Source organism: Takifugu rubripes, chromosome 17 (genome assembly GCF_901000725.2).
Source record: "Takifugu rubripes chromosome 17, fTakRub1.2, whole genome shotgun sequence".
NCBI classification, from domain to species: domain Eukaryota; kingdom Metazoa; phylum Chordata; class Actinopteri; order Tetraodontiformes; family Tetraodontidae; genus Takifugu; species Takifugu rubripes.
This window is the reverse complement of record NC_042301.1, coordinates 5829933-5853756: the sequence shown is the minus strand read 5'-3', so window position 1 is coordinate 5853756 and position 23824 is coordinate 5829933. Positions and strand designations below refer to the sequence as shown.

The 23824-nt window shown below is 42.3% G+C and overlaps 2 protein-coding genes across 9 annotated transcripts; both read left to right on the top strand.

Moving 5' to 3' along the window:
* Positions 1 to 135: 135 nt before the first annotated feature.
* ndufs8a (NADH:ubiquinone oxidoreductase core subunit S8a) lies at positions 136 to 4466 on the top strand. Of its 2 annotated transcripts, none has more exons than XM_003977326.3 (8): positions 136 to 260; positions 624 to 679; positions 1844 to 1906; positions 2170 to 2259; positions 2391 to 2499; positions 3358 to 3421; positions 3589 to 3717; positions 4022 to 4466. In XM_003977326.3, the coding sequence occupies exons 2-8, from the start codon at positions 637 to 639 to the stop codon at positions 4151 to 4153; spliced, it is 630 nt and encodes a 209-aa protein (XP_003977375.1). In that variant the 5' UTR covers positions 136 to 260; positions 624 to 636; the 3' UTR covers positions 4154 to 4466. The 2 variants fall into 2 exon arrangements, with proteins under 2 accessions (XP_003977375.1, XP_029707049.1); XM_029851189.1 differs by lacking the exon at positions 136 to 260 and adding an exon at positions 313 to 331.
* Positions 4467 to 4666: 200 nt separating this feature from the next.
* Positions 4667 to 11811, top strand: LOC101062507 (ribosomal protein S6 kinase beta-2-like). 7 transcript variants are annotated; one of them, XM_011618476.2, is made up of 17 exons: positions 4667 to 4813; positions 5339 to 5393; positions 5481 to 5518; positions 5591 to 5705; positions 6497 to 6565; positions 6680 to 6827; positions 6909 to 6966; positions 7105 to 7205; positions 7295 to 7385; positions 7482 to 7572; positions 8462 to 8569; positions 8711 to 8773; positions 9224 to 9301; positions 9579 to 9686; positions 9840 to 9952; positions 10440 to 10587; positions 10751 to 11811. In XM_011618476.2, the coding sequence occupies exons 2-17, from the start codon at positions 5340 to 5342 to the stop codon at positions 10892 to 10894; spliced, it is 1527 nt and encodes a 508-aa protein (XP_011616778.1). In that variant the 5' UTR covers positions 4667 to 4813; position 5339; the 3' UTR covers positions 10895 to 11811. The 7 variants fall into 7 exon arrangements, with proteins under 7 accessions (XP_011616778.1, XP_003977384.2, XP_011616779.1 ...); XM_003977335.3 differs by having other exon boundaries at positions 4668 to 4857; XM_011618477.2 differs by having other exon boundaries at positions 4668 to 4857; positions 10699 to 10893.
* Positions 11812 to 23824: the final 12013 nt, after the last annotated feature.

Here is a 23824-nt window from a genome sequence, read left to right as displayed (position 1 = left end):
GCACTGCTGAGAGGTGTTCGTTATTTAACATGCCTTGATACATTTAAAATGATTAATTTCTAATCATAACTAAACAACCAAAACTGGCCAGCAGGGCGCATGCGCATAAGCGACCCGGAACCGGTCTTTTTTTAAACTTGACTGATTGGATCCCCATCCTGACGTCACATTACGACAACTCGTCACTTCCTATAGACGCAGAGTCCCTTGTAACATATTGTCCGCTGTTCTGGTTGAGAAGGCCAAATAGCGACATTTCGGTGAGTTTCACACCAGTTAATTTTAAAACCACCATGATTTAGTGAAGAGTTGACGTGTATCGCATAACCCCGTAAGTTTTTAATTTAAATTTGCCGTCCAGATAATCAAACTTACACCACCCTCACACGACCTTTATGCAGAAGTCCTTGAGAGGGATTTAATACAAGAGCGCTCACACCGGTGCCTCTGAACATCTCGCAGATCAATTATTTTAAACAAGTAGATCAGGAATATTATTTAAGTTTCGTGTTAACGCATGTATGGGCTTTGCTCGGTTACTGGTCAGTGTTAGGGGTCCGCATAAACATCAGGACACGGAGTGAAGCTAATAAAAATCTGATTTATTTGTTCATTTGTTTCAGTCTCCACCACGGGATGGCTGCAACATTGCGTTTGCTCTACTCCGTGTCAAAGCCAGGTAAGGATGAGATACTGTGAGTGACTATATAATAATTTATGTAAACAATGGCCGTAATCCAGGCCCTTAAGAAGTTCATGTCAACCCCTCTCACCCTTATGGGTTTTGGGAGATGTAGCTCAGTGTTTATTGCTGTATTATTTCTTTTTCTACTTTTGGCTGTTCTCCTCAGCAGTGCACCGATTCAACTGTCTCCATCTAAACCGATCCATCATCTTCTGGTGCACCTGTTAACTTCATGTCCTCATTCCCTACATCCATGAATGTCCTCTTTGGTCTTCCTTTAGGTCTCCTGCATGGCAGGACATCAGCCTCCTTCTGCCCACATATAGACCATCCCTTTTCAATACCTGTCCACACCGTCTTGTGCTGTCACTTATTTTACCCTTCAATAGCTCTCATTTTCCTCATTCAGTACCATTTTAGAGTACTTTTTCTATCTTCCCACTACACCTCTCACATCTGTCAATATGGCCCATCTCTGTCCCTACCCTTCCTAAGCTGCTGTGCATCTTTCCTGTCCTTGACTCTTCCTGTTCAAACTGTATAAATCATTCTCTTCCTGTCCATCCTCACCGGCAGGTCATTGTATGTGGTTTGTCTGGCGTTTGCCACCTCTACTTTCACCTTACGTAGCATTTGCCTCTTCTCAGCTGACCTCTTTCTGTGTATACATTCCCACACTTCCTGATTTATTTATTGTTCCAAAATACGCACCAAGTACTTTCCTCCCTGCTTACATCTGCTGGAGTTGCCCAGTCATGTGAAATTACCTTTAAACCAACTGGAGCCTGTCCTCACTCTTTCTTAATCACCCCACTCCACACCAACACTCTTCTTTTCCCAGCCTTTATCACTTTGTCCTCTACCTTTCCTCTTATCCTCTTCATCTTCCACACCAATCATACTGCACATCTTCTTGAATTAAAAACTGTGTCCCTTTTAACGTCATCGCCCAATATATATATATATCTTTGAAATATCTTTGACTTCTTAGCCACTGCTAATTAAAATTGTAACTTGGTGGAAAACCACCATACAGCATAATAACAGTTGGTACTGTTATCAGTAATCTATAATATACTTTTATGCATTATATTTTTTTACTATGTGATGATATTTGCATGATAGCTGTCTTCATGTTTGACCCCTTTGTGTTTTCAGGCACTACGCCCAGTCTCAATGTGTTGCGCTCCTTTACTGTGTCAGCGCAAAGAGAAGGATACAGTAAGTCTTTAACATCACTCAGCTCAAAGATGAAAACCTTATATTTAACACTACAGGGCTGGCTCCTAAATTTAGAGTGACAACACTTTTTGAATGTCAATTTTCTTTGTATTTTGTATACTTTTGCCTTGTAGATTGTGACTGCCTGTTGTTTGGTTTCATTTTAATCAAAGTGGGATTTTGAGCATGTTGATGCACCTAATGGGACAATAATAACTCATTAGCCAGTGTGCAATATGTAACAAAGTCATTTTGTGTTGCAGAGTATGTCAATGCCCAGGAGATCCCCACAGATATGAAGTCCATCACAGACAGAGCCGCACAGACACTGTTGTGGACAGAACTTTTCAGAGGTGAGCTGCACACACAAATTAATACACAGACCCTGAGATCTTGTATTTCAGGATAATGAGTAAAATATCCTGAGTTCCCCACATGCTTGTTTTGCATCTGATCAGCATGACTGACAGGATTGTGTCATTAGGTTTGGGTATGACATTGAGCTACCTGTTCAGAGAACCTGCCACCATCAATTACCCTTTTGAGAAGGGACCACTGTCACCACGCTTCAGAGGAGAACACGCACTGCGCAGGTGACCAATGAGAGGATTGTTGAAGGGATTAACTGTTATTCTAACCTGCTTTATTGTTTTACTGTTTTGGTTACATTATTTCCATTCTAATCTAATTTCCTCATTTATTTCCTAGAGTATATGTGTGTGAATGAGAGGGCCCAAGGTGGAAGAGTGAGGTTACAGGGAGAAGAGATAAAGAAGGTGGAGGATTTTAAGTACCGTACTTAGGGTCAACAGTCTATGGAGAGTGTGGAAAAGAGGGGAAGAAGTGTGTACAGGCAGGCTGGAATAGGTGGAGAAAAGTGCCAGGTGTGATGTGTGATAAGAGTTTCAGCTAAAATGAAAGGGAAAGTGTACAAAACTGGTGAGACCAGAGATTTCGGTTGGTCTAGAGACAGTGCCACTGAGGAAAAGACGAGGCAGAGATGAAGATGTTGAGGTTCTCTTTGGGAGTGACCAGGTTGAATAGGATCAGGATTGAGTACATCAACAGGACAGCAAATGTTAGAGGCTTTGGAGATAAAGTCAGATAGGCCAGACTGAGATGATTCAGACATGTCCAGAGGAGAGACAGTGAATATATTGGTTGAAGGGTGCCAGGCAGGAGGCCTCGAGGAAGACGGAGGAAGAGGAGGTTTATAGATGTAGTGAAAGAAGACATGAATGTAATTGTTGTGGGAGAAGAGGATGCAGAAGATAGGGTTAGATGGAAGCAACTGATTTGCTGTGGCGACCCCTGAAGGGAACAGCCAAAATAAGGTTTCTTGTTTTCTCTAAATGATGTTGACATTGATTTTGTCCCGTAGTTGAGATCCTAGCATAAAATGAGTCTATTTTTTTCGCACTTTCACTGTATTTGACATGATGCTTTACCAGGTACCCCTCAGGAGAGGAGCGTTGCATTGCCTGCAAGTTGTGTGAAGCCATCTGCCCAGCTCAGGTACAACCGCACTTCGAAACACTGCCCATCAAATCTGCATGCCAAAGATTGTAAACATACTGATATATAAACACGCAAGGAGTCAATTAACTTTTATCGTCGTGCAAATGACATCGGCCTCTGTTGATGTTTCTTTCCGTCCTACGTTTCACGATTTCCCCGTCCAGGCTATTACCATAGAAGCAGAGACGCGTGCTGACGGCAGCAGGAGGACAACCCGTTATGACATTGACATGACCAAATGCATCTACTGCGGCTTCTGTCAAGAGGCTTGTCCTGTGGACGCTATTGTAGAGGTTTGTAAACCTGCTTGGCATATTCTGAAAGACTCACATGATCTTTTCTGGTAGACTGGCCATAAACAGACAGTTAAACTCTAAATCATTGGTTGGCAAACATGACCTAGCAGTATGTACGATCATCCTTCACACATGAGAAGCTAGATGGGAAGTTGTCCTTCCAAGGGTGATAGACATCAAATGAACATGCACATAAAAAATAAATGACCGACAGATGGTGCCATCTTCAGTTTATTTTACATTCCATTGCTGATATGAATGAGATTAGCAATGGTGTTTTATTAGTTTGTGTCTGTTTCAGGGTCCTAACTTTGAGTTTTCTACGGAGACGCATGAAGAGCTTCTGTACAACAAGGAGAAACTCCTGAACAATGGAGATAAGTGGGAAGCAGAGATCGCTGCTAACATTCAGGCTGATTACCTCTACAGATAGACACCAAACGTCCAAACTGTACACACTGTAAGAACATACAATCCTACTGTTGTTCCCGCTTGTCATTAATATCCAGGGGATTTTCTCCAGTTTCCAAGTGATACACATTATATATTATAGAGGGAAGATAGTGTGAAGGTTGTCCTCATTCTGCAGAAATGGCAAACTCCTGGATACTCATGGCAGAATCAGATCATCCTAAACTGATTTTATACTTAATGTTAGCATTTTTTGGCCAGGTTTGATTTCATCTTCTATCCTGTCTTACTCAATAACTAAGTAAATAAAATAAACCTGTTGTTGGAGCACTTCACATGTGTCCTGTATTATATTTTCTGCATGAACCGATTTTGGATCATATTATTTTTGTATGTGGACCACATTCATGGAAGACGGTATCATGAATCAGTGAAGCTGTACGAATGCAGTTGGCGAATATTACCAATGGTGGGCGGTAATGCGAGCTAACCACCATGAAACGGAAAAGAAGAACGCAATCAACTGCTTTTCACCACCGAAGAAGAAGGGTCAACAAACTACAAAAACAAGCAGCTACAGGCGGAGCGCCTCCATGCTGGACACAAGAACACGGTGGAGGCGTAAACGAGTTTCTTATCATTTGATAGCAGTGTGAGGACATCAATGACGGCGTGTTTACGTGTAAATATTGTTTTACCATTGGAAGCATAGGACTAGTTACTGAGGTGAGGAATGTCCGACTAAATGCGAATTTACGGTAACACGTTAGCATGTTTGCTGACGCTACCTGTCACCCGTCAACGTGATGTTGGTTGCCATTTGATGTCGACAGCGACTTTTACCGTGTGCTTCGGATTATTTAGATGTTTTTGGGCTTTATCGCATGCTGCCATGAGAGTGTGGCATGTATTTGGCGCTAATTAAGATTTAACATGCGCACTCCAGTGTATATCTTGCCAATACTTATGTTTAAATCAATTATCACTGAGTAACATCTAAATTTATAATAAATTCTAAAAATGTCTTTGTCAACTTTATTGGATTATTCACACTAAATATTTACAACATAAGATATAAAGTACATGCATGTGAATTAATAATGTACACAGTCACTGCAGAAAATCTTTTTGACCTTTTGAAACTTTTAGGTGATTTGAATGTCAGTTTTATTTAATGTCAAATTAAATGTGTTCTGTCTTTTGTCAGGATGGCAGGGGTTTTTGACATTGACTTGGAGACGGAGGACATCAGCGATACAGAGGTTTGTAACTCAGCTGTTTTTATAAAGCTTGTATCTCATACTGTACATTTTATTCTGTTATCATGTCCCTTTTCTCCTCTTGTACAGGATGATGTTTGTGACTTCACTGTGACGGAGTCAGAGAAGTAAGTAACTTAATACTGTAATCCCAAAATGACTCAAGCCAAATAAGTTTTTCTTTGTCCTATTTATTCAAGCGTTCAAACCGAAGAGGTGGAGTTGACAAGTGAGAGTGTGAACAGAAACAGCGAGAGAGTTGGACCTGACTGCTTCGAACTGCTGACTGTGCTGGGAAAAGGAGCCTATGGCAAGGTCATTACGCAATATTCACCACGGTAACAGTGAAACATATCACACCTCAGCACCTGTGTGAATTACAAGTAGTAATAATAATAATACGCTAATCATAGCAAAGTCGCTGCAGCAGGTACAGCTGGGTTCCTTTATGCTTTAGATTAACGGGCCCTTAGGAATCTTATCCAGAATCCCTTTGGAGTTGAACGGGTTCAGCCTCGTGGTTTTTCTTTGACAGAAGGTCAGTCTCTGCATACCTGATGTTAGGTGTTGTTAGTAAGCCTCGATCTAAACACTTAGTTTTTCTGGCCGATTGTTGCCTGTGCAGTCCTCAGCATTGCCTGTTTGCGTTCCGAAAAAGGCTTGAACGGCACACCATTAAACCTGCCTCTGCTCTAATATGTCTGTGTGGAAGAGACCTGGGTGATGCTGTGTAACTACCTTGTGTCCTGTCTTTCCATGGCAACATGAAACATCCACAACCTCGTCTCCGTAGAAGAATTTGGCTGGTTCTCACCCTGTTCTAATCCTCCTACACAGCAGTTTCTCTCCCAGTTAATGACCGTGTTTCAGCCTACACAGGAAATCGATAAACACCTGACTATAATCTTCAAACTCCCCAATTTTGGGCCAGTGTATCTATCAGATTTGATGCTGAGCTGAAGACAACTAGTGATTTGATTTACAATTGTATTAATCACTATTTATGAGTTGAGATATTCTTAATGTTCAGCCTTTTTCCACGCCTGTCTGAAACTTTAGCATAGTACCGCATGTAATAAACAGATGACACTGAAATGTGTTGCCAGGTTTTTCAGGTGCGGAAGGTTCAAGGAGCTCAGATGGGGAAAATTTTTGCCATGAAGGTACTAAAAAAGGTAATGTGGCACATCTGCTTCCTCTGGCATGTGAAAAGATTTCTTTACTCTGCCAACCACCTTTCAAGCGCTTTTCTTCCAATTAAATCTCCCCTCCTGTTCCTCTCTCTGTAGGCTAAGGTTGTTTGTAACGCCAAAGACACAGCCCATACGCGAGCAGAGCGGGAGATCCTGGAGACGGTGAGACACCCGTTCATTGTGGATCTGCTGTATGCGTTCCAGACTGGGGGGAAACTCTACCTCATCCTGGAGTATCTGAGTGGTGAGACAACCTTTATTTTTGCTCTCAGCTTTGTTGCAACTAAGCAACAAACCCTTAAATACACCTGTTTGTTTTTACCAGGAGGAGAAGTATTTATGCAGCTTGAAAAAGAAGGCATCTTCATGGAGGATACTGCTTGGTGAGGACCTGAAATGTAACACCTTCTGAAAAGCATATATAAAAACGTGATGCTTTTTTTAGTTGTGCGACTGTCACTCGTGAATGACAAGTATGTTTGTCTTTTATATGTGGTGATTGATATAAGGTTTGTGTGCAGTTTTTATCTAGGGGAGATCACGCTGGCCTTAGGTCACCTTCACTCTAACGGGATCATCTACAGAGATCTAAAACCTGAAAACATCATGCTTAATCATGAAGGTATCACACTGTGAATTTTAATAAACTTGCTCTGTTGAGATGCAGAATGTGGTTTTTATCAGAAATTAGATCTTTTTTTTTTTTAATAGGGCACATCAAATTAACAGATTTCGGCCTCTGCAAGGAATCCATTCACGATGGAACTGTCACGCACACCTTCTGTGGCACCATAGAGTACATGTGAGTGCTACTGCCCTCATAACACACTCACCTACTGTCAACTGTTGTCTTTACTTTTGAAATGGCTGCTAATTAGGATGTCTGTTACTCCACCAGGGCCCCAGAGATCCTGACCAGGTTGGGTCACAATAGAGCTGTTGACTGGTGGAGTCTGGGAGCCCTCATGTATGATATGATGACTGGATCAGTAAGTGCAAAGGAATAAACTCCAGCCCCATCGCATGTGCTTTAAAGTAAACCCTGTAAAATCCTTGTAACACCTGCTATTAGGCTCGATCCTGATAAAAAGCAGGAAACGCGCGTTAATTTCTATTCATCTGCTGCTTAAATCTCCGAGCACAAGTTGGAAAATGTCATCATCTTTGATCCTGTCATGAACTCGTAAGGTGCTTTCACACCAATTGTTTGGTCCTTCTTAAATGGACCAGAGTTCATTTCCTTGGTAGGCCACTTTGTTTCTGTCTAAACAAGTAAAGTCTGGTCCACCTCAAAACATAGGTCTTGGTTTGTTTTTAAGTTACCCAGAGAGAAAGTGAACCAAAAATAGGTTGTTAACCATGGAAGTGAACCAAAGAGAGGCATCATGGAAGTCACGTAGCAACAGTGTGAAGCCAAAGAAACAGACTAGCAGAGGTAGAATAATGTCTCCTTGGCAGTAGTGGTGTGTATATAGGAAGTGCAGGAACCTAATCATATACAATTGCAAGAAAAAGAATATGAAAATCTTCCGATTTCATAGTGTTTACGCTAAAATGTGTCGAGTGTAATGTAAATGTGTATTTTTAGCTCTTGCTTTCTCACACTCTTGTGAACATCAAATACTGTTCCAAATTTAAATTTGCAACCTGACAAGTACCCTCCAAGTTTCCTAAAATGATCTTGTGTTGGCTTGGGACAACGTGGTATCCTACAATGAAGTATGAACTCCAAAAGTTCATACTTCATTGTAGGATACCAAGTCCAACAGCCTATTTAAACCCATAAGTTAATAAAGCTAATTGGGTCAGCTGCTAGCCTACCTTAAACCAAGTCTCCTGGTGTGAAAGCACCCTGACCCTGGTGTGATTCTCCCCCAGCCTCCATTTACAGCTGAAAACAGGAAGAAGACCATTGATAAGATCCTGAAGTGTAAACTGAATCTACCCCCGTACCTGACCATCGATGCTAGGGACCTCATCAAAAAGGTATTCGGATTTTTTTTCTCCAATCTTCTGAATAATGGGACTGCGTCACTTTCAGACTCATCTGTGATACTGTAGCTGTAAATCTGTATCTCTGTCATATATATTTGATGACTTCAAAAAATGAAATTTTGTTTCTTTAAGCTGTTGAAAAAGAGCCCGTCCCAACGACTTGGTTCCAGTAAAGGAGACTGCGCCGACATTCAGGTGACTTAAATTAGGAAACTAAAATAAAAGCAGTGGAAACACTCTTATTTCTGTTGATGGTGGTGGATTTCTACCTAGAATTTGTCTTCTTTTTCTTTCATTGGACAAGTTATTTAGAGGAAAATTCCAAGTTGTGTCTATATTTTCATTTATTTACTGTTTGAAAATGAATAATTTGGCTCATTTGAGCTAGTTTTTCTTGAAGGAGCTGCAGTTTGAGAGATTTCTTGACTCTCTGGGGTTAAATCAGAATAATTCCCTTTGTGTTGCTACCAGCTGTGTCAGATTTTATGTTTAAATGGAGAAACTCATTGATTTATATGATAAATAACACAGTTTGCTCCAAATATTAAGCAGCAGGATATGGATTCCCTAGATATTCACTCTGATACACTTGTAAATATGATCAATAAAGAATTCATGTTTTATTTATTTTGACTTCCAACTCAGAAACATCCATTCTTCAGACACATCAGTTGGGACGACCTGCTAAACAAGAGAGTGGAGCCTCCGTACAAGCCACAGCTGGTAGGTCCTCGTGTCACCTCAACACCTGCAGCGTTGTTGCTTTCTACCCCATCACCAGCTAATCTACATCCCTTTTGTGTTTTCAATCCTCTGTTAGTTTCTAGTTCTACCATTTTAGTCATTTATCAGACGCTTTTGTCCAAAGGGACTTGTAGTGAGAGACTGTCCATAGTAGTCCATAGAGGGCAGCCCAGGAGGCACTTACACCATTGGGGAACGAGGCATGAAAGCAGTCTGGATTATATGATTCATCTGTATTTTTCTGTTTTCCGTGTAGCAGTCGGATGAAGATGTGAGCCAGTTTGACACCAGATTCACCATACAGACCCCAGTGGACAGTCCAGACGATACCACGCTCAGTCACAGTGCAGAACTCGCCTTTGCGGTGAGATTTACCTCCGTATTGGTCTTTTGTCCCATTCGCCTTGTCAAACCACGCACCTCTAATCTGCCGACAACTAAAATCTCTTTGATTTTTTGTATCTCACTGTTGGTCCCTTTTGAATCTGACAGATTGATTTTTGGTTTGTCTCGACAGGGTTTTACTTACGTGGCTCCATCTGTCCTGGAGAGTTTGAAGGAAGGGTTCTCATTTGAACCCCGGACTCGACCTGTTCGCCGCCACAACAGCAGCCCACGCACACCCATCAGGTGAAGCCTCAGCATCTCCTTTGACCTTTGGACGGTTCTGTCCATCCACAACTGTACACAGACAGATATCAACAACCAATGTTTGTGTTGGTTTTAGTGTTGAGACATTTTCTGAAAACTTCCAGCACGAGTTGGAAAATGTGCAGCGGCGGTCTGGTTGTGTTTGACAGAGATTTGGGGTTAAATGAAGTGGACTTGGGCTTCAAATTTGTTTGCATTTTGATGCCTGGTTGATATGACTACCGTCAAGTTTGATAAGGCAACTTTGGAAGGATATTATTTTGATTTATGATCCAAACTTTGTCTCAGGAAGGTTTGTCAATTATCGCTAAATATCTGCTATCGGCAATAATAATATCATTTAAGCAGACATTTTCATATCGGTGCCTCCCCACCGCGTTATTTATTATTTAGTTGAGCCAATCGTGTGCACAGTTTCCTTATTTTAGAGCTTCCAGACATCTAAACTCACTTGACTCCTTTTCAGCCCTCAGAATTTTTCTGCAGCTGGTCCTTTCAAGGCCGGCGTCAGTGGGGATTCTGACCTGCACTCACATTCTTCTCCTCCATCGGCTTTATCACCGGAAAACGGAGCCGCCAGTCAGCCCATCAGGACTCCAGCGAGGGTTAAGAAGGTAAAAGGTCACCATCGATGAAGAGGCAACAGAAGAGATATCGGTCAGAATCAGACTTTTATTGTAGTCAGTAAGTGTTGAAGTTCAGAGTGGTGTTTCTTTTTCTCTCAGCCTCTACCTGATGCAGTTCTTTAAGAGTCTCTATCTATTCATCTATTTCAAGGTGTCTACAGACAGATCAGAGTGGTCCTGGCCTTCCCCTGTCAAGGCCCGTTGTCTCAGGTGGTTGCAAACAACTCCTGTTTCTGCTTCTGTCATGGTGGCAATAAAATCTAATAAACTGGCAAATATGATGGTTGAGTTTTGACATACAGCACTTAAAAACAGGACCTCCAGTCAGTAATTCACCACTTTTCATCTGTTCGTTGCACTGGAATTTTGTATTACCCTGAACTGCTGTAAAATTAGATTTATCAGCCGTTCATTTCAAGTTTGTACAGGTCGACAATCACACTGGTGTTTTAATGAAGGATCACTTTGTTGTTATTCTTTTCTGTTTTACCCCACTTTTTTGGGGGGGGTTGTTTGACTTTTGTGACACTGACTTTAAGGACCCGAGACAATCATTGGATCCTTTTATGTTGGTTTCATCAGCATCAGAGTGTTTATGCAAAAATGAACACATAAAATAATGAACAATTACTTTGGGGGAAGTTCTGACCAGTGTGTAGTTTGATAGCATCCATTACATCTTTTTAAAAATAACTTCTGGGCTGACGACCAAAGCCGGCTGTCTGGTTTTATGCTCAGGAGATCATGTTTTTGAGATCTCCTCCCATAAAAGGCTGAAGCTTTAACACGTATCCTAAATATTGATCAATGCCTAGAGAGCACGAGACGCTTTAATCATTAATTAATAATCAAATCCAGACTTTGCCCCCACATAAATAACCAGTAAATTACTGTTAAATCAGGCTGCTCTGATGTGGTGCTCTTACAAACAAAACTGTTTGTAGAAAGTATTTTGATTAAACAACAGACTTATTTTTGCACTTGAAACCTTTGTCAAATAGTGCTACAGTTCCATATATACACATTTATATATACAGGTATGTATTAATACAAACAACACCCCTACAGTCACAGTAGTGGCCAAGTTGCACTGTTTCAGATTAACTATGATGCATTTTGAATTCTAAGCATGTTAATTTCCAATGTAATAAATGTATATACACTATATAGAACAATATGTACATATGAATAAAGGGCTATGTCAGCATCTTCTCTGTTGTGCTGTTTTTCTTCAGTTGTTTCCTTTCAGCCAGTCTACTCAGTAATTAAGCACTGCTTATGTTTCGAGACTGATGGTTTAATCATCGTGACCCGTCGGGCCTTTATCAAGGCGCTCGTTCAACCTCTGTAGAGTTTCACCTGAAGAAATGTTCAGAATCCTTGTGACATGATCGGCCCCTCAACGGCTGCAAGCTGACCAGAGGCAAAACGGGTGGTTTGCTGCAGATTAGGGAATTTTTAAGCTTTTTTGATCAAACAAAGGCTCATACCAGCTTATTCTTGTGTGGAGCCAACACTTCCAAGGTTCTAATCGGTCACAGTGGCTCCACGCCCCCAGCCTCGTTATGCTAACCAGACTCCAGCTACCCTCCCAGCTGACCCCACCTTAGCCTGTTATAACAGCTCCTCTTCCTCAACAGTCCTGCATGTCTTTGTAATGTTACTTAAGGTTCCTTTTGCACAACTGCAAATCAAGCCTTCAGTCAGCGTGTTGGGATCCACTTGGATCTACTATTCAAGAGGGCGTCTCTTAACTCTTAAGTTCAAAGGAATTGGAGATGTTTTCCCCAGCCAACACATTTGATGACTATCTAACAGGGATTTTTTTCCCCGCTCCGATATTTATAAATTTATTTGTGAAGCTCATGAATTCTTCACCACAGACTAGAAGGCTGCTGTGACTCTTAATCAGTCCTGCTGCAGTGCTGAATAGAAAACCAGGGTGGCACTTTTCTTCAATTAGGGAAGAATAATGGATAGTTCTCTCCTTACGGGGGCCTTTATATGAGCTGTCACACTGTCCCTGCAGGCTGTTGCCAAGACAGCATCCTTCGAGATGTGAGGATGCTGGACCTTCAAAAAGAGAGTCAACGTCAGCAGGGTAGAAACATAACCCCACTGCCAGGGATTAACCAAATGATCACTCCCTTAAACTGCAGCATTATTAAAAATGTGAATTCTGTCCTTTCAGAATTTTTAATCCCAAATCAGGCAAAAGTACGAGAACTCTAAATGTGAACCAGCAAGGGACAGAAATGACTTTTCTTACTGTCCTGGTTCTTTCACTGCACTAAACCGACTATATTTCCTAGAAGAGGTCCTAATATTGGGGTGCAAACTTTAAAAAGGTGTCGGAGCCTCACCCTTGAAAGGTTTCAGTAGAATATAGCACTGTTTTAATAGTGCTTGTTTGGGCCCCTGGATGCAGTTTCAAAACTAGTTTAAAAGCCAAAACTTTGTCAGATCTTTTCAGTTTATTCCCTGGAATCAAGTAATTGCTGCAGAAACTTTGTGCTACTGAACTTCAGCTCAAGGAATGGGTTTTACCATCGCCGTCTTCTTCGGGAATAACGAAAAGCAAAATGTGTGAGATGGAGCCCATCGACAGAAACGGAAAGGCAGGTTAAGAGTGCAGGAGTGGGAGGAAGACCTTATTTGGTCTTCCTCCCAAGAGTCTCAGAAGTGAACAAGGCTGACAAGTCTGAGAGCGCTGAGCACAGAACTTCCACAGTGTTTCTGAAATGGAGAGGAATGGGAAATGACAACCAGCACCAGGAGAAATGATTCACAAGGGGCAAGAGGGCAATAAATCAAATCAAATCAAATCAATCTTTATTTATATGGCGTCTTGTACAATCAAAATTGTTTCAAGGCGCTTTCCAGAATCCCAGGGCCTAACCCCAGACAAGCAACAGTGGCAAGGAAAAACTCCCCTTTAACAGGAAGAAGCAGGACCTTGAGCAGGACCAGGCTCATGTAGGGGGACCCTCCTGCTGATGGCCGAATAGGGAACATGACAGCAACATTACCGTCTGTATAAAAAGACCACTCTTCAATGATTTAAAAAAAATAAAATAACAGAATACAGTTAAAATATTATTTATGTTAACGTATTGAGATTGTAATCATTTTATTTATGAGGAATTTTCAAGTTTCAGTTCTCCCTCTATTCTTCCACACCCAAAACAAAATTATTTATTATACTTCTTCAAGAAAGAAATTAAGTGTGGATCATCTCACAACTTAATAACTTTAAATTGTAGACAATATTGCTTTTAATAAACTGATTATTTGAATGTAAACAGAGAACAAAGACGACCGGTGCAATTAGCGACCTTGCATTTAATTGCCGCATGATGGCGCCAAAGTACTGTGTTGAATATATTCCGCTCCAGTTATACAGTCACTTTTGTATTTGGTGGCTGCACGCGCTCTTCGATGGGGATTGCACAAATCAATACACCATCATTTACCTTCAAACCGAGTAAGGATTAATGCAACACATGTATCATTCATTTAGTAACAGCTAATTATCATTTTCTAGGGTAATTATGTGAGTGTCTCTCAACACAATGCAGGGCAAAATCCAGCTGATAGCAGGGCGATGTTGCTGTGGGTTCGCAGCAATAAAAGAAGTCTCACAGAGCCACCTCAGACACCATTTTACGGACCCAGCTCATGTACCCTTGTGCATCCATGTGCTCATGAATACACGAGGGCATCTGTTGGTCACGGAAGCTTGAAGCCATCTGTGTCATTCTCTGTAGTTCTGCAGTACAATAATAATAAAAAAAACCTCACTTAAGTCTACATCCTGGCAGATGAAAAGAGGGTTACTGCATGGTTAAATAACACATCTTTGCTTCAGGCAGATCTGAATTGATCCAATTTAATGATGCCGATCCTTTGCACGCCCTGTTGTAGTCACGCAGCGGTTTTTAAAGCTGTGAGGGGATTTCTGTTCCAATCTGACCCAGACCTGAATGAAGGCCATCTCAAATCCTTTTGTTAAACTTTATTTCTTTATCAGTCACTGAACATGATATGTGTGAGAGCTGTCATTCCAATATAGGGTCACTTTAGTTCGGGACAAAAGAGGAGATGGACCTCTTTGCTATCCCAGGTTGTCATTCACAGGTAGCTTCATTAATAAAGGATAAAACGTGCACGCTGCCAGCTGCCTCTGCCTTTGATGCGCCCCAACACGGAGGCTGCTGGTCATTTTCAGTGCAGAAAAGAGAATCAGCACAGGGTGCATTAAACCAGCCTGGATAACAACTGAGTAAAAGCGGCTGCAGCCTGACTCTTGAGAACGATGACCTGGACACCCCATCAATCAGCGAAGAAACTCACCTCATGTGACACAGTGTTGCGCAGAGCACTTTCTCCAAATTCACAATATGAATTATTCATTTTCTCTCAACTGAACATAGTCTCTTTTGACAAAGTTGTTTGTGCTTTTTGATTGTGGGAGGAAAGAATCTCTTCCATAATCAATCATAATATTAAGGCCTGCAAAACATCTTTAAACATAAGAAGTCAATAAATAAATAAAATTGCATAAAAACACATTGAAATCAACCAAAGGCCTGAATTTGAGACAATGTAATTATGCCTCCTTGTTAATAGTAATTATAATAGTGGATTTGGAGGGATTCTTTCCATCAGAATCATGACAGCTTTGCTGTACATTATGCAAATAACATCAAACATGATTGGATTTACTTCCACCTAATGGAACATTAGCTAGCTCAGGGACTGCATGTTCAGCTGCATGTGGCCCTGACTTACAAGCGACAGGAGAGAGTATGCATGCATCTATATGTGGATGTGTGTGAGCAATAGAGAGTTGGACAGAGAGAGAGAGAGAGAGAGATTCACAAAAACAGGGAGGCTGCAGGGGGATTGTTTCTGGTCACTGGTTCAGTTCCCTTGATACTAATGCCCCCTGTCAGGCTGTTAAGATGAAGTGTGAGAAGCAGCTACGGAGCAACATAACTAGCAAATACAGACACATGGCTGCGATTGCCCAATGTCGTTGTGTAACCACGTCCTGATGCAGCTGGGATTAATAGTTGATGATTGATAGCTGAATGACAGGTCTGCTGGCTCCACACCACCTCAACGTCGCCCTGCATCTCTCTGCATCTTTCATAATTGTTCCAGTTGCAACCCAGCTAGCTTTAGCAGGAGTCTGAACTTGGGCTTTGTTTAACTGTTGCAGCAATGCCTTTTTCACGCTGAGCTACAGTAAACTGGTGGAAGCTGAGTTTGCTGGTGTAGTGGCTTGAGCCAAAGTGGGAGGTAAACAGGAAACGCCGGTGACGGTGGACATACATCATGAAGCTGGTGCAGAGCCAGTTGCTGGAGGGTACTGTGCACACTTACTTGTTCCATTTTGCCTCCTACGGTGGCCACAGATTGCATTGAATTAGGGCATTGTGATGCTACATGCTAACGTATCTGCTGAGTAATCCAGCAAAAGCCTTCATGAGAGTGACATCAGCGAACGGCCAAACGTGACAAATATTTACAGTTTGTATTGAAAAATGCTCTTTTATGCTCATTTTGTGTTATCCTAATATGAGACCTCGACTCTGCCTGGCAGAAGGAAGATCTATCTGTTGCCATTTCGATGCATTTTACCCAAATCAGGTGGTAAAACACTGTTAAATAAAGACTTAGTTGCTGCTCTTTGCTACAGGCAGAGGAGCTTCCTCATGACTGTTCACTTGTCTTTAAATAAAAAAACAACTTTGACTCCAGACTTTTATTATGGAGACTTATTCCCCACCACAGCCTCCTTCTAATATACACAATACTGTTTCCCACCCTGTCAAGGTCTCCCTTAGTATTTTTTGGGGCTTTAAAATAATTCCTTATCATCCCAAGTAGCCAAATATTGTTGGAACTGTGATGATAAGGCTGATTATATCAAAGATCAGTCAACATTCTGTTGAATGCATCATTATTTTGATTACTCGGGGTGAGAATGAGGTCTTTTCATCGGGATCATCGCTAGTACCCAAGATGTATTTGACAACTGCTTCCCTCTCTTCTGGGGGAGGTTATTACACCCTCATCAGCATGCTGCTGGAGCCCAGAACAGCTCTCCTTGTGCCCACTGGAAGCCCAGTTGTGCTTTTCAGTTTTGAATCCATTGACCTTTTCTCTGCTCCCATTGAGAGCAACTATCACACATTCCCACTTTAAACTGCTGAGCGAGGGAGGTGTGAACGGAGACGAACGGAGCAAATGTCTCATTTGTCCTCATCTAAAAAAGTCATCAGGTCATGCTTCTATCTTACAGCCTGTTACCTGTTGGCCTTTGTGCATGTTTTGTTGTTCCGTCTCTTTACCATGTATGAAATAACCATTATTTTCTTTAGGGCTGAGTTGCCATTTCAGCAGCCAGCGGTGGCATCTGAAAGGTTGAAATCAAGACAATAACATGGACCAAACATTGAGATTAAGAAGTAAAAGTATGCCTGATTGCTAGATAACAGATTTTGTTATATAAAAATAACAAAATAATGAGTTGCTATTAAGAGTCAGTGATTTTTTCTTAAAAAAAGGACATATATGCTTTCTGCTGAAGTTTAAACAACAGACCTTATTCATGAGTGCAGGCAAAAATAGACAAAGATGGAGAGAGAGGGAGCAGAGGAGTGTAGAGTGACTGTTTTGATGCATTATCTTCTCATGTAATGTCACAAGCTATTGTCCTTACAGGTCAAAGCGCATTAGCATAAGTGGAGATGGTTAAATTATGACAGTGTGGAGTCGTATTTTTTCATATATGGAGTCATGTTTTTGAGGTGAAGAAAAAAGAAGTTGGAATCATTCTCATTCTGCTTGGATTTCTCATTCCAGAACTGTGGCTGGGGAGAATGATAGAAAGGGGGAAGTCCGATTACAAGGGCTGGACTCCAGCAGAGATGCCCTTTGACACATACTGTGTTCATGATCTTGATGGGATGCCCAAGAGGTTCGGGTTAGAACTAGAATTCAGCTTTATTATCATTTCACATGTCACAAGTACAGAGCAACGAAATGCAGTTAGCATCCATCCAGAAGTGCTTTAGAAAATATAAATATATTACAAATGTACATAGAGTATATGCAGGCTTGCTGTAGGGAATGTACAGGCTATGAACAAATCAATTCAATCTTTATTTATATAGCGTCTTATACAATCAAAATTGTTTCAAGGCGCTTTCCAGAATCCCAGGGCCTAACCCCAGACAAGCAGCAGTGCCAAGGAAAAACTCCCCTTTAACAGGAAGAAACCTTGAGCAGGACCAGGCTCATGTAGGGGGACCCTCCTGCTGATGGCCGGCTGGGTAGAGAGACAGGAGAGGAGAGGAGAGGGAGAGGGAGAGGGAGAGGGAGAGGGAGAGGGAGAGGGAGAGGGAGAAGGAGAAGGAGAGGGAGGGGGAGAGGAAAGGAGAGGAGAGGAGAGGAGAGGGAGACGAGAAGGAGAAGGAGAGGGAGAGGGAGAGGGAGAGGAGGGGGAGAGGAGAGGAGAGGAGAGGAGAGGAGAGGAGAGGAGAGGAGAAAGGAGGAGAGGCACAGAGCAAGTATGAAAGGCACGAAACAGACTATTAATGTAAGTATATGACAGGTTATACCAGGCTATAGATATGAATGCAGGGCCAGATATAAGGTGCAGATAGTTGTAAGTGGTGGTTTAGTCCATGCATTATTGTTGTGTACGTGAGGATACAGTCCGTTTGTTGTTTTGACCATTGTGTGTTGGTGTGTGTTCAGTTGTAGGTGGTTGGGAGTGTTTGTGGGTGTGTGTGTGTTCAGTCCACGAGTGTTAGTGTGGTTCCGATGTCAGGAGGCCGATTTCAGGAGTGTGACAGCTGTGGGGAAGAAGCTGTTCTGGTACCTGGGGGTCTTTGTCCAGAGCACATGTGTCAAACTCAGTCCTCGAGGGCCACGATCCTGACGGGTTTTCTGTCCTACCTAGCTGAAAATGCATTCAGTGGGATAGAAAACCCGGCAGGATCGTGGCCCTCGAGGACTGAGTTTGACATGCCTGGTCCAGAGGCTCATGTAGCGCCTCCCAGAGGGCAGGAGGGTGAAGAGTGCATGTGCTGGGTGCCCCAGCCCTTTTCAGACACCTCAGGATCAGCTCGCTGACTTTTGCAGATGATTGTTTTGGGCCCATAAAACCCCATCTTCAAATGGGTTCTCTGCCGAGTATGAAGTGGCTGTGATGAGAATCAGTTCAGTGCAGCATCAGCGGTGATGCTGACTTTGCATCGGGCCGTCGTGTCACGAAGGAGCTAAGCAGGAAGACAAAGGTCTCTATGTGCTGACCTTCACCTGGAGGCACCAGCTGTGGGTGGTGACTGAAAGAACAAGATGATGGCTACAAGCAGCCAACATTAGCTTCCTCCACAGGGTGTCTGGAAGGAGCCAGGTAGGACAGCTGGTGCACCTGATCAAGGTGAATCTTGGATGCCTCCCTGGTGAGGGAGGGATGAATCACTAGGAGAAGGCCCACAACATGCTGGAAGGTCTTTGTCTCCAAGCGAGGCTGAGCCTGCCTCAGGATTCTTCTGGACGAGACGGATGCGATGGCTGGGGACAGGGAAGACTGTCCACTGAGCTACCTTTGTCCTCGGGGTGTAGGTAAACAGCTGAGTCCTCTCCAGAGGAGCCCACATGGGCACAGGGAGGCCGTGCCCCCAGGGGGATTTGAGCCCAGAACCTTCTGGCACCATCTTGCCAGTGTAGGATTACAGACTAAAGTCTAAAACATTTTTTAACCTGTCAAAGTTAGTGAGGTCCATTCGGCAGAGTGGCAGCACCGCATGCAGAAGAATAATCCAATTACATAGTAATTACATACAGAAATAGGTAATAACTGATTTGCTTTGACAGACGAGCGCTTGCCTTGCACAAAACAACAAAACCGTATCAGCAAATCTAATGTTCCTATTGTTTAATTGTCAACTTCTTGGAGCAATTGTCTCCCCTCAGACTCCAGCTTTGTGTCGCTGTGTTCATTATTATATTATTACTACAGTGTTGAGACACAGAGAGAGTCTGTTTGGGAGGTGTAATACAGGGAGGTGTAAATTAGTTCGGTGTCAAGTCAACCAGATGGTGAAGGGATTCAACACACACACCAACATCGAGCACAATCTTGCTTCCTTCTTGGTTTTGTTCTGTCAAACCAGCTTAATTTATACGATTAAGACAATTAAGACTGATTCTAACATTAGTATATTTAGTTACTGGGGCAACCACGAGGGTTTAGTGTTCCACCTGTGCTCGTGTGCTGCTTGTTTAATGTCCGTGATGGGTCTTGTTCGTCTACATCATGGATGATCTTCCCCTCCCACTTTTAGCCGCGAGTCAACCAGACTGGTAAAAGAAACTGGAAGATGTTCTGCTTCTCATCCAAGAACCACTTCCCAAATACTCATTTCTTAACAGCTTTGCCTCTTATGATTCATCAAAGTTTAGCTCCTTCAGTGTCTTTGCTCGCATCCAGGGAACCTTATGGAACTGGTTCTGTTCTTTCGCTGGTGTCAGTCTCCGTATTTGCAGCAGTGCTGACGACATCCAACGAGGCATATATCAACGAGCAGCACAGCAGCAGCTAGCATATGTAAATGTTAAAAAAATGCATATTAAAATGAGTGCATTAAAAGGGCCGAATTTACAGAGTTTAATCCACTGATTGTGTTAATTTTCATCTCATTTAATTATTCAAAATAGAAGCTTTACATGTGAATAAAATCCTATTTTCCTTGTAGCATTTGAACACCGATTAACAAGCCTCGATATGTTCAGTCTTCAATTAAATCCGTAAAGACATATTTGTGGTTTTCCATTATTTCTTTGCTCATTAAATCTTTTAGGCCTCATGGTGTAGTGTGTGTCTCTTCTGATATAATAGGAAAGGTAAAGATTTTAAAAATGACAGCTTATTATTTTATTCAATATTTGTACAGTGGACACATCTCTGAGTACCTGAATGGGCCTAAAAACCCCTCAGGGTTGTTCAAACGGGAGCAGCGGATCTTCCTCCTGAGGCAGTTGACACATGCGTCTCCCCACCAGCATCTTCAGGACCTTTTTCTAAAGGTGGGGCCGACAGACAGCATTTAACCCTGACAAACCGGCGGCAAGAAAGAGCTGCAGAGGACAGTGTGTGTGTGTGGGGGGGTCCTTGGAGTGCCCCTTCTCTGTCCCAGAGCTCTTCCCAAGCTGCCAAAGCCCTCAGATCCTCTGAACTGCTGCCATCAGAAGAACAGTTGTGGAGTAACCGGGGCAGAACCACCTGATCAGCAGCTGAAACGCTGACGCGGAACATAACCACTACTGCACCTTTGCACCAGTCACTGTGGCAACTGTGGACATTTTCCCCAAATTTAGACAATTAACTGCAGATTCTGCCTATTTTAATGAAGGAACAATAGGAACCTTCGCCCCATCTCTTACCCCCATGACACGGAAAGACTTGTTCAGGCTTTTATCTCTGTCCGGCTGGATTACGACAATTCCTTGTTAACTTGCTTCTCCCCAAATTCTCTGAACCGTTTCCAGATAGTGCAAAAGTTTGCTGCGAGACTTCAAGCCGCTCTCACACAACTGCCATCCAGGCCACTTTGCATTGGTTACCCTTTAAATGAATCATTTATTTTAATATGCAAAGCGCTGTGTGGCCTGACTCCAAGTTCCACCAGTCAGCTGCTACGTCCTCACGCGCCTGTGAGATGATGATCGGACTAAAATATCCAAAGGTTTATGAGACTCAATTAAAGAGTTATTTGTGGAATTAAAAACGAGTAAAACAGCAGAGTTCTGTTGACGATCTTCGCCTTTGAACCCCCCTTGAAGCCCTTGAAATGAAAACATTTAATGAGGGGAAGAAGAACACACAATGTAAGTGTGAGCCAACCAGAAATGACTGTCTCATAGTAACATCAATCAAGAATGAACCCAGTCTCTTAAAGCACAGAAAAAGATGCAGTAGGTTCATCAGACAACCGACAATGTCTATAACAGCAGAACAGGACACAATCGGTTAAAAATCAATTAGCTACTATGCATTCCGCTCTGGTTTCACACTTGATGACATAGCACGCAAACTTCAAAAGGACACTGCTCCTGAGACATTCGGAGGAGACGGCGACCGCCTCCCAGCAGATTCTCCACCTATGCTCTCTGCCGCCTGAAAGCCCCACTGACCCTCGGTTCAATGCCATCGGACATATTTTCAATAGGCTCATCACCTTTTTCCCGTATGGCTGAATAAATATCGGAGTGACCTGAGCCTCATTGATCGCTGATTTTTTGTTTTATCTTCATCTCGCTGAGATGTCTTTAAGCTGTACGATAACTTCCATGTCAGACGCTGAGTCATTATAAATATTAGCAACCTTGGAGCTTCTGCCAGTGATGGCGTTTGAACCTGCTTCACATTGCATCCTTATATGACAACAAATATCAACTAGCTGTGTTTTAGACACTGCCACAACTTTCCTTTTGAACTAGATGAACAAAAAGGGGGCTGGAAGCATTTTCATCAACACTTTAGTTTAGTTTAGAGCAGTTTGACGGCAGATGTTGATCGAATTTGAGCTATAACGTGGAGCGAAGCACTCTAGCTCTGATATCAGTGAATTTACTCTCCCCATTAGATAAAATCTCCCTCTCATCATCTCCTCTGTGGAGGCCAGTGGCCCTCTGAACCAGGTTCTTTCTCTCTGTACTTATCTCTGCTACAGCTAGTACCAGTAGATTGAATAGAATCCTTATTTCTCACTCTAAATGATCCAGCTCTCCTCATTAGGTGACTCTGACCTTTCTTGTTTGGGGCATTAATGATGTCTGACTTAGTCTATGCGTGGACTTTAGATCAAAGACCTTCTGTTATTGACGTGCATTCAAAAGCCATAATCTGTGATGCACGTGGCACTGCCAGGCTCTTTAACAGGAAGCATTAATGGAGAGTTCGAAACACATGTACATGCAACAGCTACCTGTGGCTCAGGTAATGCGCTTGTTGCTCCAGTGATGCGGCGGTCGTGTGGTAGGTGTATGATTGTTTGCATTCTGATGGGGGAGTTTGGGACATTGGGTCAAATTTTACCTCAAAAGAAACAATTTCATCTTTAAATTTACAACAATTTAAAAAAGTCTGCATATTATCATTATTATTATTAATGTTGTTATTTTTTCTCAGCATTATCATCATAGCCAGGATAGCTGATGTCTTGACACCACCCCCCCAACTGCTCTGTCAGCTTCTCATTTTTTTTTAAATGCAAATAATTAAAAATATTAATGTAATTCTCAAATTCTCAAATTTTCTCCTGGTCGCATTATGGCCTGAAGAATAGACACGTGAAGGCAACAAAACTGACACGTGACTCATATTGATATCAGTTATTAGTGTATTCTGTGAATTATTTAGCATTTATAAGAAGCCACGCTTCACCGTCGAATGTACAGATTCTCATTTTATCTTCTCATCTTACTCCTAAACACAGGGAGATGCTGATAATTAGACCAAAGGTTCCCTTCAATTATTTGCTTGTTGAACAGCAATCTGACACTCTTCCCTCTGTTTGTGCGACTGTTAATCATGTCTGTTCTCCGACTTTTTGGTTCCAGATGGCTTTCGTAATTGCATTGTTTCTTCTGCAGATGTTCAGTGGTGCAGCGTCGGAGCACAGCCTGTGCTGGGCTGATAGAGAGTGGGAACATTAAATGGGGAAATAACCATTTTTGCAGACAGCTTCCAATTTTTTGTGACACGGTGGAATCACCACTAATGGGCTGGTAACCATTGGATGGCTGGAGACCACATTAGCATGGTACCATTATCTGGAGGACAAATGCTAATTTATATCATAGTGGAGGCTGGATCGAACACGCGGGAGTGAAAAAATGGGAATCATTTGGAACTGGAATTTAAAGGAAAGCCAAGACGTATGCAGGGGCTTCTCATTATTTTGTAGGGATGAGGCAAGCGTATATTTTCATGCCAGAGAGGACAGCTGCAGCAACAGAAACACGAGTTCCAGTTCCAGGGATTAAGTTCTTGTAGAGTTCCCTTGCTGCTCTGTTTGTTTTACGATCCATCTCACTGGTGGAAATGGCCAGAGTATGCAAAATGAAACCGTCTTTTTGTTATGAAGGCAGTAACCGTTCAGTAGTTGGAAGGCCTTGGAACAGATTTACCATTAATTCTGAG